General features: G+C 41.7%; 1 protein-coding gene across 2 annotated transcripts; it reads left to right on the forward strand.

Annotated features, from left to right (window-relative positions):
- The first annotated feature begins 314 nt into the window (after positions 1 to 314).
- tat (tyrosine aminotransferase) lies at positions 315 to 13,858 on the forward strand. Of its 2 annotated transcripts, none has more exons than XM_080737405.1 (12): positions 315 to 459; positions 1,261 to 1,592; positions 2,104 to 2,208; positions 3,979 to 4,046; positions 4,443 to 4,601; positions 6,591 to 6,729; positions 6,862 to 6,914; positions 10,044 to 10,196; positions 10,676 to 10,804; positions 10,892 to 10,975; positions 11,150 to 11,248; positions 12,068 to 13,858. In XM_080737405.1, exons 2-12 carry the CDS (start codon positions 1,277 to 1,279, stop codon positions 12,206 to 12,208), a joined length of 1,446 nt encoding a protein of 481 aa, XP_080593531.1. In that variant the 5' UTR covers positions 315 to 459; positions 1,261 to 1,276; the 3' UTR covers positions 12,209 to 13,858. The 2 variants fall into 2 exon arrangements, with proteins under 2 accessions (XP_080593531.1, XP_080593532.1); XM_080737406.1 differs by having other exon boundaries at positions 327 to 459; positions 1,264 to 1,592.
- Positions 13,859 to 17,323: the final 3,465 nt, after the last annotated feature.

A 17,323-nucleotide genomic window follows, 5' to 3' on the forward strand; every position in this document is an offset into this window, starting at 1 on the left:
TAGGACACTAAAAACAGGAACTAATATGTTTTGACATGTAAGTAAACTGTGTACGTCACAGCAGTTATGAATAAGTAACTTTTAGGAAGGATGCGCAACGTGCGTCCTTCATTTTGGCCGGCGCATTACGCACGAAGACACCGGGGATCCCAAAGTTCCCGAGGCAGCCGCATACTGTTTATTTACATTTAAGTGCAGGTCGAACATTCTGTCGGGAAGGGATGCCAAAACCAAAGCCATGCGTCCAGGTTTTTGGGAGTGATGTAACGGGGGTGTTATGGCACAGCCCTCGGTTTCCACCAATGGAAATATAGGCCTGGTTCAACACCCATTTTTGGGGAGCCTGTTATAAATCCCGCTCATTAAGCCATTCCTGTTCATTTACAATCCAGTGTCGTGTTTTACCTGAATATCTGCTATCTATTTCTTACCAAAAAAGATTGGATTTTTGTTTTAAAGGTATTTACAATACATTTGATCATACAGAAGTTTGTTGCAGTCCTTTTATATATTGCTACTGCTACTTTAGGACAATTATAATTTGGATCACTGAGGATTTGAAAGAATGTGGATGTCGTAGAATAATTAGCATGACTTAGTGCTGACATAGTTGCAGTTACACTCATTTTAAATCTGATGCCTAAAGGGGAACTATAGTTATTTTATTGCATTGATTTATTGATTGATTGATTGATTGATTGATTGAATATTGAGGTCCTGCAATGTTCTGCTGTTGTTTGGTTAATTTAGTTTTCTATGTTTTTCTGTAATCTGTGTTTTAGAAATAGTTTTGAGCAATTCGATCTTGTATTGGCTCCATGGCCAGTGCTTCGGTTTTGCAGGACAGCATGAATCTATGATAGTTTGTGTGAGATCAGATGTAAAACACAAGTGGTCCTGTGGGTTTAACAATGTGGCCATATCATACTATGTATGCTGCATGGTGTTATTATAGCCTAAATGCTGAGTTAATTAATTAAAGTAACCTAATGAATGTTACTAAAATAAAAGTAATGATAAAGTAGGCCTAATGATGGTTTTTCCTCGATCAACAAAGAACATTGGTTATAATTTGGTTATAGCCTGGATGCTTTATTGACCCTAAATGAAATTCCACAAGGCGTCCTCAGTTCTATACAGAACAGCTGCAAGCATGTGGGATTAGTCTTTGAGTATAGGCTATGTAATTATACTTTTGGGGAGAAATGATGTTCAAGGCTTTATCATCATTTTATCAACTCATACTTTCCCCCCCACCAGCAGAATCAGTTGCAAGATGTCCAGCAAGCCTTACCTGGTTCAGATAAAGGGTAATGGAGTCCATGGAAATAATGCAGTCAACACCAAAAGCCTGAACGTGACTGGAGTCAATGGGAAAAGTGTGAATGGGAACGGGGTGAATGGGAACGGTATTCACCACGTCCGTGTGAATGGCAGCAGCGCGCACCCAGCCAAAGCCAAGAGCCGCAGGCAGACATGGGACATCAAACCTTCAGAGATGGCTAACAATACTCTGAACCCCATCAGAGCCATTGTTGATGGGATGAAGCTCACCCCGAACCCAGATAAACCCATGATTGCACTTTCCATAGGTGAGCATTAGAGAATATCTATAACAGTTATTATTGGTTATGTTATATATATATATATATATATATATATACTATTTTGAAAACATTTTTGAATATTTCAAATAGTTGATCTACAAGCCCATAACATGGTTTAAATCGGTTATTTGAAGTATTTTTAAATATTTTTCAAAATATTTTATTGTCTATTTGATTTTCAAATGAAGCATTTAGGCAATAAAGTGGTATAATAATGAGTAGCAGCTTCTTTTGTACAAACATCAAATATACAATAGAAAAAAAAGCATGGACGGAATAGAACTCAATACCCTACACTCCTTTTAGAATCTCTTCTGTGTACTCCTAAGTGATCATTTGTCAAGATGCCTAAGAAACATTCTTCCAATGCTAATCTGTACAACATTAACCCCTACATCGTCTTATAGCAGGGTTGGCTTTTCAGCTTGTTGCACTGCTGACATCTTACTCTATGTATTATTACATACCCTGGCCTACTGTTGCATCTGCTCCGCAGGGGACCCTACTGTGTTTGGAAACCTGCCCACTGATGACACTGTGCTCCAAGCCATGAAAGACGCCATCGACTCCCACAAATACAATGGATATGCTCCTTCTGTCGGTGAGTCCTAGTAGCAAAACTGTTGTTTTAATATATCGGAGGTTTGATCTGCACAGAGAGAATGAAAGAAAGAGAGACGGAACCAGGGCAGGAATTTCAGGGAGGCCATGAAGGCCATGGCCGCCGTTGCCCCTCAGTTTGGCCTTGTGCCCCTCAAACCAATGGCATGACCTGAGGCCACAGTGACCTTAATGCCCCAGCTGACTGTACCACTTTCTCCTCTGTCTCTTTCTGGTCAATATGTAGACAGTCTGACAGTAGACACCGGTGTCTTTTGTTGAGATTCTGAAATCTAAACTCCCCCGAGTCCCCATCTTTAAACCAATCCGGTGACTTTGATTAGTGCAGGGCTGAGCATGGATCAGATTGTAAATACCATCATTTATCTATTTCACTGCAGATTAGGTTATCATCCCTAACCCTTAAATTCAACAAATTCTTTCAATGGACTAAAATCTTGTTTTATTTGATGGCCTTCCTGCCCTGGCATTTGGCCTTTGTGCCCTCAAAAAACTGAAGACACCAAAGGCCAAGTGGCCTTGCCCCTAAAATGAAAAAAATCCAGGCCTGGACGGAACACACACAGAAGATATTTCATTTTCAGTAGTGGTTTATATATGTTGTATGTAGTACTGGTTGTCCCAGTTCAATTTGTACTGATTTGCAACTCTTATCTATAACAGATGAGATGAGTTATGAGATAAGTTGACCCTGTTGTCTCTTGACAAAGCAACACATGGCATCACAAGCATATCTACATGCATGCGAAAGAGTGATTTACGCTTAGTTGCATGCTATTGTTACGCACCAAAATCACATCACGTTGCAGCGCGATGATGCATTGTGAGCTTGGTTTGCAATACAGTGCACATCAATGTACAAATCAGGCATTATGCAGCTACTATAATTCATCAGTGTATTTCAGTACAGATCCTGGGGTGCAGGTCTAACCTCAAATATTTCACAACAACTCTGGGCTGACAGGCTACTTTACCTCTGATTCTAGCAGTGCAGATACAGTACACGCATAGAGATGTTGTGTGAGTTTGGTGTCGGTTGTTACTGTTTAGAGGCACACATAACACTACACAATACCAGATACACACATACCAGATACACACACCAGATACACTCATACGAGATACACATACCAGATACACGCATACCAGATACACGCATCAGAGATGTTGTGTGAGGTTGGTGTTGGTTGTTACTGTTTGAAGGCACACATAGTCTAGACCAGTGGTTCTCAAACTTTTTGGGCTTCAGTAACCCCTTTTCCTGATTGCTGAATCCAAGTACCCCCTCAAGTACCCCCTTTAATCGACAACAACATTTTGATGAGAAAATACCGACATCAAAAATTAAGTAGCCTATTGTTTTCTATTCAGTAACAGCTGTGCTTGTCAAAAATCGTCAAATACTTGATTTGTTTTAAAGCTTTACAGGGCAGTACGTTCACATACATATGTCAATGTTTTATCATTAAACATAACAGTAAAATAAATGTTTCCACTTTCCATTTTCTCTCAAGTCACCCTGTAGTGCCTCTCAGTACCCCTAGGGGTACACGTACCTCCATTTGAGAAACACTGGTCTAGACACCTTCTGAAGTGTTACATAACCCATGTAAAAGTATCCCCTGCTCTCTTGTTTTCTCTCTCACCCCCACCTGCCTCTTTGTCCCTCTTCCTCTCCGTCAATCAATTCTCTCTAATGCCCATATTAGATTTATTAAGCTTTTGGAATTAATAATGTCTCATTTCCCAGGTTATCAGAAAAGCAGAGAGGCAGTGGCAAACTTCTACAGCTGCCCTGAGGCCCCTCTGGAGGCAGAGGTACACCCCCCCCCCCCCCCCCCCCCCCCACACACACACACGCATGCACGCACGCACGTACACACACACACACACGCACACGCACACACACACACACACACACACACACACACACACACACACTATCAAAACTTTAGTCCAAATCTCACCAACTAATTTGATTAGTTCTTTAATGGATGAACGAATAGATGAATTAATCAATTCGATCTTATTTTTGCATCAAACCTTCTAAAAGGCCCATCTCACTTTGGAATATACGTAACACACACTCGGTTACACTTACAACATAAAAAACACAGACTTTATTATTGTGCATGTTTTATGTAGAAAACAACAAGGAAATGTTTCCTCCTCTTTCTCGGGTCCTGTCTCTTAACCCCTTCTCTCCCTGTCTAGGATGTGATTCTGACCAGTGGGTGCAGTCAGGCCATTGATCTGGCCATCAGTGTCCTGTGTAACCCTGGGGACAACATCCTGGTTCCCTGCCCAGGCTTCTCCTTATACAAGACCCTCGCCGTGTCCCTGGGCATCAAGGTCAAACTCTATGACCTGCTGGTGAGTTGTTATTACCTGTACTTATTAGGCCAAAATGGCCGGAGGCAGGAGATTATGTTTTTGCCTGTTTGTGCACAGCTAAATCTTGGAACGTCGCTGGACTTGCATGCATATTCCCAGTAAACCAAAGAAGAACCGCCACAATCCAAATCCACCTTCCACCAACTAAATCTTTCAAATTGGCCTCATGGTCATATACTGTATAACTCTTGAACATGTAGGTCGCACAATTAAAATAGTTTTCCCATGGATGCCTTGAGTCATGACGCAACTTCCCTCAGGAAGGAATGCGAAATGGGAGCGTGTCGATATTGCGACATAGCATCTGTTCGACGGTTCATTCTTTCGACACATTTGATAGTCTCGTTAGAATATGGCCTGCCTCTCGTCCCTTTGAGGAAGCAGAAGCAACTAAGGAAGATGAGACGAGACGACGCGCGACTGTTCCGAAAGGGGCCGCGCGAACGGTTACTTCGTATCTTCGATTCTTCGCTCCACTTGGAAAAATCCAACCTTCGCTTCACCCCCACTCCACCCATCGCGTCCTGACAGCCAATCAGCGTTGATGTTCTCCGGAGACACAGGCATGTTTTTGGTGTTTGGTGTTGGGACTCCCTTTTTTCCGGGTGTTTTGCCTTGATTCCAACGGGACATGATTTTTTACCAACGCAGACCTGCGCGACCAAAGTGAAGCGATAGAAGCGACTAGATGAGGAGAAATAGCTTCAGGTTTGAACCCAGCTTTAGAGTTAATACATTGTGTGGTTTTTTTGGGTGGGAAAAGACACTGGGAAGAATAAAAAACAAGAAGAAATTGATTTTTCTTTTTATGGTGTAGCCCCTTTAACTTCCACCCATAAAGGGCACCACCTCAGATGCTACAAATGTCACTGTTTGCTGGAGAAACGTCTCCTTAACAGATTAAGCACAAATAAACTTGTATTTAAAAAATCACACCCGTGTGAAGTGGAGCTGTGTGTGTGTGTGTGTGTGTGTGTGTGTGTGTGTGTGTGTGTGTGTGTGTGTGTAGATCATGTGTACCGATTTTTGTGACATTTGAAGAAAATATGTAGGAAAAGGAGCAAAAGGTGTGTTTTGGAGAAAATTCAAGATGGCGGAAAATCTATCCTGGCGCAAATGGGCGTGGCCTATATGGGGAGATGCGTCTTGACCCAATGAATCCAGGGAAAAAAGAATTTTAATTTTCCGATCCACGGTTCAAGAGTTACGGGGCAAAACGTAAAGTGGGCCGTTATAGCGCCACCATGAGGCCGAGTGATGTAATTATTTTTCGATTCATTCTTAAAATCATTATGAATCTCCTCTCCGAGGTTTGAAACTGTAGCTCCTATGGTTTACGAGAGAAAAATACTTGAAAGTGATTAATTGCATTGTCCCATTATAAGTCAATGGGGACAATTAAGCGTCGTTTTTTGCCGATTACGTCGGCATGGTAAGGCGGATCGGAACGAAAGGTAATAGAACACCATTCCCGGCCGAGCCGCACATTTTGATGTATATATTGCGCGAGTGGCGTAAATGGTGCGGCACTAGTTACGCGCCGAAGTCAGGCTACATACACACACACAGACACACAGACAGACACACAGACAGACCCACACAGCCACGTATAGGGAGCTGCACACAGCTCCAAAAACTGGAAAAATACATACTGTATATCATGAATGCACACCTCCAAAACCTCTATCACTTCTGCAGATGGCAACTTGGCCTGGGGCTCACTTTTCTAGTCTTTTCTGTTTTATTCTTTGGGCCCCTGCAGCGTCTACAAACCTGATTGACCATTTACTAAGCACATAATGATTTGATCTTGAGGAAGTAAAGTTTCATATTTTTATATTCAATAAAGGGTAAGCATGTGGCACAACACCTTATTCAGTTGAAAATATGCCATATTCTTCCCGACATGTTGGGTGACACTTTGTTCTCGAATCATAAAAGCTTTACACTCTCCCTGTTTTTTTGCAGCCAGAGAAGAGTTGGGAGATTGACCTTCAGCAAATGGAGAGCTTGATTGACGAGAGGACATCCTGTGTGATCATCACCAACCCCTCCAACCCCTGTGGCTCTGTCTTCAGCAAGGAACACCTGCTGAAAATAATCAGAGGTCAGTATTTAATCTGCATTATCTCATACTGAAAGATTTACCCGTAGTTATTGTAAACATTTTGCACTCTGTTACAGTTTTTAACACTTCAGTTATTTACTGTGTGGTTATTGTGATCTTTGCTTTTCCCAGTGGCCTCCCGGCACTGCGTTCCAATTCTGGCAGATGAGATCTACGGTGATATGGTAAGTACAATACAAGCACGCACACATGCATAAACACACACACACACACAGTAGATGCATCTGTACAGTGGAAGAGGCTGGAGGGAATCACATTATGTTACACGCAGGGATGGGACGATAATCGTTATTATCGTTTATCGTGATAAAACCTACCAAATCTCTTTGCCAAAAAAATAGCAGATCTACAAGCTTGTACACACAAAAGTACACCAGAATGACTATTTTTTGGCAAATATTCCGCCCCAGAATAATGGATGTTGGGGATATTTGTTCTTTCTTATCGCGATAATCTTGTAAACCGCAATTATTTGGTCAAAATAATCGTCATTCGTGACATCATGACATTTTCATACCGTCCCATCCCTATAGCTACAGGTTGGCAGGTTGGCTCGGCTGTGTCTACAATAACCTCCACGTAATACCAGCGAGGCACATTCTTTTCCCCAAACTGGCAGGGGAGGTTGGGCTTGGTTTGGTGGCGTTTTCCCTGGCTCAGCTCGTCAGCACAGGGAGGATTAGGGGCAATGCTGAGACTAGGATATGGGAAAGGGTTGGGTTGGGACATGCAGGGGTGTCGCACCAAATTCTGGGCCCTGATGGGTACAAAGATTCACTGCGGGCTTTTAGTGCTTTAACTATTGAAAAATAGCAGATATACAAGCTCACAGCGCGGCACCGAGTGCCGCGCTGCGAGCTTGTAGATCTGCTATTTTTGAAAAATCGTGAACATTTTGTGCAAGTCTTTGAATATTTCAAATCCTTCTAGGTGTTTCTATGTCAATGGTGCTCAAACCTTTTCACGTGAAGGACCTGAAACATCTATGTTTCTATGTCAGTGGTGCTCAAACCCTTTTCACGTGAAGGACCCCCAAAATTATATGTATTTGGCCACGGAACCCATCGCAAAATATTTAGGGACCAGGGACCTCCCAGAAGCAAAATCTGAGTTACAAATGTTCACTTAAAAATACATATATTCAGAGAGAGATTAGCACACATTTTCAATTTTCTATTTTTCAATAGCTAAAGTATAGAATAATTAAGGCCCATTAATTGGGCCCTAGTAACTCAGTCCCACTCCCCCCTCCCTTGTGACGCCCCTGAGGACATGGCATGGTTGGTGTGGGGGGTCAACCAGGACATGCAGTGGGCGACGTAGGATGAGAATCGCGTATCATGCACACGTTATGAAACTGTTCAAACACATACACGTAATGCTATTTGTAAAGACCTAGACACACACACACAGACTTTAGACTTCAGCTACCACTATGTTTAAGGGTTGAAGTAAAGGCAGGTGGTAAGAGGTAGGTGAAATAGCTTAACGGGTAAAACAAAAGCAAAGAATAATTAGGAATGTCAGCAATAAAATCCATAACATTATTGTTGAATAGTTTTACTGTACATTTATTTTCATTTGTGAGAGCAAGGGGTTAGTGGAAAAGTCCAGATTTGGGGTTGGTGAGTGCACAGTAGGGGTTTGGTCTGCATTCTCCCCCCTCAATCTTTGCCCATAAAACACACAAGTACACCAGAATGACTAAGCACTTTTTTTAGTGCATGTGTTTGCAATTAACGCAAATGTGACCGTCTGCCGCTACAGAGAGGCGGGCCGGGAAAGGGGGCCGTCTGTGGGGAGGCGGGGTACAGGGGGATCGAGGGGCCAGGATGGCTCTGGGTTGCAGAGGTGGAAAAAGTACTCACATTTTGTACTTAAGTAAAGGTATCAATACTGCACTGTAGATGTACTCCGTTACAAGTAAATGTCCAGAATTCATAATGTACTTGAGTAAAAGTATGAAAGTATTTGCATAAAAATGTACCTAAAGTACCAAAAGTAAAAGTACTAAATGTTTGAAAATAGCAGATCTACAAGCTCATAATGCGTCGCATCGCGACGCGTTGTGAGCTTGTAGATCGGCTATTTTCAAATAGCCACGGTATAATATAGGACTAAAGTGGGTTAATGTGCATTTTATAATATTATAATTTACACCTGCAAAGTAACTAATAAATAAAGTTTTCAAACAAATATAGTGGAGTAAAAGTACAATATTTGAATCCAAGATGTAGAGGAGTAGAGGTAAAAGTATTGGGAATTGGAAATACTCAAGTAAAGTACTAATACCTCAAAAGTGTACTTAAGTACAGTACATGTACTTAGTTACTTTACACCACTGCTGGGTTGCATCAAGACCCAGTTGAGACACAGAAAGAGAAAAAGTTTAGCATCCCCCATAATATTTCCCCCTAGAAGGCCCTCTGGTTTAGGGGAGGAACTCACATCGGGTCACGTGAGCATTGACCACCAAAAATTGTTCTGTTTGTCATGAGATTTGTCTTTTCTTTTTTTCCTCCCCCTTTTTTTTTTGCAATGTCATTCAAATCAGCCAATAGGAGGTGGGGCGGATCCAGACTTAATTGAAGCCAGCTTACTGTAAAGGCAGCAACTCTCCACTTTTCCAGAGAATTTCCACTGTCCGCTCTCTTCTTTTGTTTTCATAGATGTACTTTACCAAGCCAAGTCATAGATTTAGCGATTGAATCGCTACATTTTCATTTTATTTTAGATAATATATGGAGTTAAATAAATAATGCAGCTGCATTGCATTGTATTACAATATTATTGTATAGAAAGTAAGGAAGTAACAGGTAACAGGTATAAAAAGAATAAACCAATATGAAAGTGTTTAGACACGGCTTTAGATCACCTCATGCCACAAGAGTAGCCTGATTATCACAACTGTGCATAGTGATTATAAATCACACAATTCGTCGTTGTCGGGTGGAAACCTTGTATGTCCGAAAACCGTTCGTTTTGTATTTATCATTTTAAAAATGATTTAAACTAGTGAAAACAGCCGATCTACAAGCACACAACGCCTCGCATCGCGAGGCGTTGTGTGCTTGTAGATCTGCTGTTTTCACTACTTTTGTGCAACAGCCTTGTATGACGAAGCAGGGCTTTACTTTGCGAAAGAACATACACATTTGAAACTTGGAGATACAAGGTTTCAGCCCGACAGCGTCGATTTGTTTCTTCGGTTCTGTCCTCATGTGCTTTGCTTTCTCTGGTTCTTCGGTTGTTAAATTAACACGGGTTCCTGTACCTTGTCTCCTACTTGACAGGTTTTCCCAGGCTGCAGTTCTCATTCCATGGCGTCACTTAGCACTGACGTGCCCATCCTTTCCTGTGGCGGACTGGCTAAACGCTGGCTAGTCCCAGGCTGGAGGATGGGATGGATTCTCATTCATGACAGGAATGGAGTGTTTGGCTCTGAGGTATGTCCTTCTCTGCCTTTAACCACTAAAAGCCTCTAGTCGTCTTAATGAAACAGACCTGAGTTGCACCTGTACTTGGACCACTTTATTCCGTCTATACAAACAGGGACATGGCATCAGTCAAGACACAATCATGACTCACAGGTTCACCCGTCCTGTTACTCTTCACTGTCATCTCTAAATAAAACACGATTATATTAAAATAATCTATAAATACATAAATAATACATTATGCACAATTCATTATAGATTTCAAGGGGTAATGGAAAGTTTGATTGGCCAAGTATATTTCCACATACATTAAACTAGCCAACTGATAGTGGGCAATTAGGGGTTCAGTGTCTTGTTCAAGGACATGATGCCAGCTTGAACCAGGAACCTACAAATGCCCAGGGGACCCTGCATGGCTCCCACAAAACACTGCCACCCAAACAATCTCTTGTAATGTGTTTTTATATATCGCTGTTTCTCCTTTCCAGATCCGACAAGGTCTAGTGAAACTGAGCCAGCGAATTCTAGGCGCCTGCACCATTGTCCAAGGGGCGATAGATGGCATCTTAAACAACACGCCCCGCAGCTTCTACAATAACACCATCAGCTTTCTCAAGGTCAGTAGGACAAGTAAAAGGCACGTATAAGTCTGTGTACAGAAACGATTACAAAGCTTCGTTCATTTTGATTATCTTCTTCCTCAGTCCAACTCAGAGATCTGTTTCAACGAACTGTCCACCGTACCCGGCCTTACTCCAGTGATGCCTTCTGGAGCTATGTACCTCATGGTCAGTACATAAAAACAACATGCTCACTTAATGGCACAAAAGAAAAAGAAAAAACGAACACATTTACAAGTGCTTCACACAGCACATAACTTATTGTGTGTGTGGCGTGTGCGTGTGCCTGTGCATGCGCATGTGTGTGTGTGTGTGTGTGTGTGTGTGTGTGTTAACTTCCAGGTTGGGATTGATATGAGTCACTTTCCAGAATTTAACAACGACGTGGACTTCACAGAGCGCCTGGTGACGGAGCAGTCTGTCTTTTGTCTGCCAGCTTCGGTAGGGTGCCAATCCAACCACCTATCCACCCTTTCATATACCTATTCATCCTCCATCCATCCATCCATCCATCCATCCTCTGTATCTTTCTGCATGTCTATGTCAGGGGTCTTCAATGTTTTCAGCCCTTAGTTGAGAGAGAGATGAAGCAAGGACCCCCACAACCTTATCATAGATTCCATATAGTTTCATCTTTTGACAAGCACAATCATCAGTGTATTTTGGATTCATGTCAATTTGTGTTTTCAGATATTTAACCACTTGAACCGGGTAACATGTCATTAGGTCGAACACCCTTTGGATCGACCACCAAACTCTAACCCAAACCCTAATCCTAACCTCAGTAAAACTATGCCTAACTCTAACCAACCCTAACCCTAAACCTAACCTCAGTAACCGTGACACGGGTGATTATCTAACCCGCCGACGCTCGCTGGTGATTATCTAACCTGCCGACGCTGTTCGACCCAACGGGAGTTCGACCTATGGGGCAGTCCCCCATGAACCGTTAATACTTAAAAAACTTGATCTTTCACTCTGTACATAGTCTGATTTTTTTCCCCTCTACAACGAAAATAGCCGATCTACAAGCTCACAGCGCCTCGCAGCGCGAGGCGTTGTGAGCTTGTAGATGTGCTATGTTTGGCTATAGTTCTCAGAATATGGCCGCTTAGAGTTCAAGTGGTTAAAATAAAAAAGGAGAAAAAAAGGTTTCTATCGCACAAATATTTGTGCGATAGAAGGGGTCCCGACCCGGACCCCCTGTTGAAGACCCCTGGTCTATGTTATAATCACTAACAATCGTTTTCTTTCTGCCAGGCTTTTGAGTATCCAAACTACTTCCGCATTGTGGTAACGGTGCCAGAGGAGATGATGGTGGAGGCATGTGTACGGATCCGAGAGTTCTGCCAGCGTCACTACCGACCCCGCAGTGCAGACAGCAGTGAGCTGGACCAATGATAGCTGGCAGGGAGGATGACAGAGCTGGGCCAAAGGAAGAAGACCTATGGATGTACAGTAAAGGAGAGACAGAGACAGAGAGATACAGTATATGGAGAGAGAGGCAGAGAGAGAAACAGAGAGAGAGAGAGAGAGAGAGAGAGAGAGAGAGAGAGTGTAGGGAGCAGATTAAGAAAGAAGGCAGAAGTCCTCATATTGACATTGATTTGGAATCAGTTCTAAATAAAAAAGTTTTAGGATAGAATTGGATAATGTTTTAGATTACTTCAGATCAGTGCCTATCGTGCCTGGTGCCACCTCTCTCTTGAGTTGACGGATTTGTGAGTAGTCATCTTCAGAAATAGTGTCAAATCCTGGAATAAATTCCTTACCAAAACATTTCTTCACCAATGTGTTTGTAAAGGTGTCTAGTAACCCATCTGGCAAAGACTGAAATTCAGTTTCCCTAGGATAATCTGTTACTGCTGATAAAAGTTGGAGTCCCATTAAATTAACTAGGATAAAACACACCAAAATAAATATGCTTTAAGTAGCATGTGAGGGGTCAAACTAGGGGTTTTAATGATTCTGATTCCATTGCAAGCATTTGTTTTGCACAAAAAAACATTCCTTGGGCTAAAAACAGCCCCCATACAACTATGGTTTAGTGATGAATCATCTCTTTTCAAAGTTTTGTGGGAGCCGCCTTGACCCCAAGGAATGTTTTCCGTGCAAAACAAATGCTGGCAATGGATTCAGAATCATTAAAAACCCATAGTTTGGACCCCTCACATGCTACTTAAAGCATATTTATTTTGGTGTGTTTTATCCTGTATAGTTAATTTAATGGGACTCCAACTTTCATCAGCTGCAACAGATTATCCTAGGGAAACTGAATTTCAGTCTTTGTGAGATGTGTTACTAGACACCTTTACAAACACATTGGTGAAGAAATGTTTTGGTAAGGAATTTATTCCAGGACTTTTTAAAATATCACCTGACTAGAGGGATTGTAAGGAAGAGAAAAAGCTAACGAGTTGAACACTGAACAAACAAGGCATATCATGATGCACCAGTATATGGTGGTCCATCCGCGTCAATGTAAATTTTGGTCGGAATCCCATGTTTTTAATAAAGCTTCTATTTATATTTTGTACAGGCAACTTATGTTAACCTATGTTTTAATTGTTTTTTTGTTTTTGTTTGTGGATTTGTGACGGTTTATAGCTAACAACAGAACTATCATACAGACCATGCATGCAATAATAACAAATTATTGTTAGTACATTTTTGGTATTCCAGACAATGAATGAATACGTTCTACAATTATTGCATATTGTACCATTACATCTGCTCAATTAAATGTTTTTCTATAAAAACATATATTACAGGGACATTGAAATAAGTGAACATTGATTTTTCGTATTAGTGTACTTTGAGTTGTCAAGTTTGCATGGTCTGTTGCCATCTTTACATACACTTTACAAACAGACTCTTATGTAATAGCCTACGCTTTGTACACATTTCAATGCATGTATGATGATATCTTGTCATGTTGAACATGTCTTATTTTTATTTTAACATTCATGTAAAAAGCTATTTAAGCCAATGAAAGTGTATAGTCATGAGCTACTGCAATAGATTTGTCTATTAAAATATATGTACAATGTATACACGCCTATCAATTATTATTATTATCATCATCATCATCATGAAATTAATTTTATACCTTGTCACTTTTATATACATAAACGAAATATTTTATTGTGAAATGTAAACTGCACTTTCCTCCGCTCTTTGCATGTGACCCTTCAAGACCTTGGGGTCCCACCATAAACTTACGTAACTGTGTTCTAGTCTAGAGGGGGCCCGGCTGCATGTCGAAAGGGTCCAGATGACACCGTTCGTGGTGTGGACTTTGACAAATAATGGATCAGCAAATTCTACGGAATAGATATGTCTAACCTTGACATGTTAAGTAACTTACCATAATGTCTGGGAAATCAAACCAAGCCAAATAGAGTTGAAATATGCCTCTCCAAATGAGGTTCTGTCAGTTGTTATGGGCCAAGAGTACTAGAAGTAGAATTCTAGCAAAAGTAAACTGAATGCTAAGAGTTAACTGATTTTTACATTGTTTGTAGAGTGTACGGTTTATCTCCCCACCCCCTGCCCACCCCTCTTAACTTGTTCCGCCCAGTAACTGTGTTTTTGTGGCACCACAACCCATAAGTATGTATGGTATGACTCATGGGGTTTTATATAACAGTGTTTTTTAGGGTGAACTCACACGATCTGGTGTTTATCAAGGCCACATGTACAAAGGCACATTTAAATGTCACACAGGGTTATGATTTCTGAATACACAACAATATGTTTACATTGGTAATAAACTAACTTTTATTCATAAAGCACATTTAGACAGGCGTTGACAAAATATAATAATATAATACTTCAAATTGATGACGGAAAACGAACCTAACATGAAAAAACTAAAACAAATTAAAATGATGAATGAATGGATGAACATTATGTGAATGAGGTTGAAAGAGATGCACACAAAAAATGGTCTTCTAAACAGTTAAAATAAGATAAGCTAAACAGTGAAACCCCCCCTTTATGCTCAATCATGATACTCAGTAATGCAGTGGTCAATAAAAAGGTGAGCAAATGAACATCATTAGGCATTCATTTCAGAAAAGTGATAATATATGTACAATGGAATCCCATTGAAATCCAATGTTTTCCATGCCTCAGTTTTATACAGATGACTATCATGCATAATGTGGATTTACCATGTAATGGAGTTAAGACAACTGATGTTCAGGGGGGGGGGGGACCACCAAATAACACGTGAGAGGAAGATTCCCCTTCTCTGCTTGTTCCACCTCACTGCTTCAAGCTCCTAGACCAGTGGTTCTCAACCTGTGGGTCGGGACCCAAAGGCGGGGTCCCCAAATTATTTTGGGGGGTCCCCAGATGATTAACGTAATGTGTAACATTGTTTTCTCTCACAAAAGTAAACAAACCAACATGATATTTAAGTGTATGGAGGGTATATGCACATTTCTAAAGTGACAATTTAAGGACCTTTTAATACCTCTAAAATGACAAATTAAACATATGCCAAATTGTCAAATAATTAGTCAGAAATTGTGAAAATAGCCGATCTACATGCTCACCTGATTCTGCAGATCTGCTATTTTCACAATAGAACCTTGTTATACAAAATGTAATGCCTCAACTCTTAGTGCTCGTCAGGGTGGGGGGTCCCCAGTTCAAATATGATTATTTTGGTGTTTCTCAGTGTTTCTCAACCTTATGGGGACCAGTGGCCTCTAGGTCGCTCGCTCACTCACTCACTCACTCACTCACTCACTCACTCACTCACTCACTCCAGCCATTCACATTGTTGGAAATACATACTGTACAATAATACATAAGTTGCCAGGTTTTGTCACCAGGTCAATGATCCCTCTAGTGGCCGTAACTGGTTTATCTCTATGTTCAACAGTTGGGGTAAGGATTAGAAGTTATGAAAACTGGTGAAATCGATGTAAATGTAGTTTTACTTAAAAATGTACAGTCCAAAAATGAATAAATGTCTGCTCCTACCTGAAGTTTGTCTGTCTTAAATCACCCTGCTCAACAGTCTAAGCTCCCATGCACTGCCCTATCACCAACTCTTTTCTGTAGACGAGGGTTAGGCAACCTTAGGCATTGGTGCCAACATTGGCACAGGCGAGGGTGATCACTGGCACACTGGCTGAAGTGTGAGAGGGGGTTTTTATTGTCTCCACCAGCCGAAGGCTGAGGGAGAGTATGTTTTCCCCTCCGTCCGTCCGTCCGTCCGTCCGTCCGTGCGTCCGTCCGTCCGTCCGTGCGTGCGTGCGTCCGTGCGTCCTCGCAGTTTGTGAGCAGCTAATCTCAGTCACCGTTGGCCCGATCGCTGCCAAACTGAGCACACACACTCCCTGGATGCCAATCTAGAACTTCTGCCCCACATTTTTCAAATCAGCCTCATGGTGGCGCTATAACAGGCCGATTTGTGTGGCCTGGTTGTTACCAGCTAATCTCCGGCGCCGTTGGCCCGATCGCTGCCAAACTGAGCACACACACTCCCTGGATGCTAATTCAGAACCTCTGCCCCACATTTTTTAAATCAGCCTCATGGTGGCGCTATAACAGGCTGATTTGTGTGGCCTGGTGGAGACCTGTGCTCGGAAGAGCACTGCTTCTAGTTTTAAAATCAAATATTGTTTTAAAACCTGGTCAATTAAATTAAGTCACCTAATTTGCCGAAAATTATCATTATAACAATGTCCTGACAATCAAAATATGTCGGACTCTTTGATGGGGTGTCATTCAAATTGATGTTGACAATGACATGGCACACTGACTATCTAGAAAATAAAAACATGGCACTTCATTTCAAAAAGGTTGTTGACCCCTGCTGTAGACATCCTGGCCAGCTGCATTCACCCGGCTAGCTGGATGCCAAATTCTGGGCCCTGGGTACAAGGATTCACTGCGGGCACTCCATGAATGTTCTTCATAGGGGGGGGGGGGGTTAACCCATTTAGACTGGGAACACATTATTACACATTATTTAGTGCTTTAACTATTGAAAAATAGCAGATCTACAATTTTGAAAAAACAGAAGCAACATTTTTGTTACGAATGTTCGTTAGTAACTCAGTCCCACTTCCCCCCCCCCCCCCCCCCCCCTAGTGACGCCCCTGCCCTGGACTCCCAGACTTTGCACAATCCCAGGCCCCTGAACTCCCATATCCCACTCACCCAATACCGCCGGACCTACCACACCGCAATGACCATGGCTGCCACCACACAAACCATTTCCATTCTCTAAATAAAATAACTGTTTTAGAAAGTGTGAGTTTTACCTAGTGAAATGAAGATTTAAGTCAGCCCTAAGAAAGGTGTGCACTTATACTCTCCACCACACCACTGGTGATACTATATCACCACCTGTTGTTCAAGAAGTGGAACGCATTCCAGGAAGAAAGGCTACAGAATGCAACACAACGTTGTTTATAACATAGTTTATAATTTACCTGACATGTATACCTGACATTATGCATGTGTCCGTTGCTGCCCCTATGAGAAAGGTGACCT

This window comes from Nannobrachium achirus (assembly GCF_963921795.1).
Source record: "Nannobrachium achirus genome assembly, chromosome: 11".
Classification (NCBI taxonomy): Eukaryota; Metazoa; Chordata; class Actinopteri; order Myctophiformes; family Myctophidae; genus Nannobrachium; species Nannobrachium achirus.

Bases quoted from the DNA above. Each gene is read 5' to 3' on its own strand.
- tat (XM_080737405.1), top strand. From the start codon at position 1,277: ATGTCCAGCAAGCCTTACCTGGTTCAGATAAAGGGTAATGGAGTCCAT. The intron at 1,593-2,103 runs GTGAGCATTAGA...TCTGCTCCGCAG, and splicing joins CATGATTGCACTTTCCATAG to GGGACCCTACTGTGTTTGGA. The intron at 10,976-11,149 runs GTCAGTACATAA...GTTAACTTCCAG, and splicing joins CTGGAGCTATGTACCTCATG to GTTGGGATTGATATGAGTCA.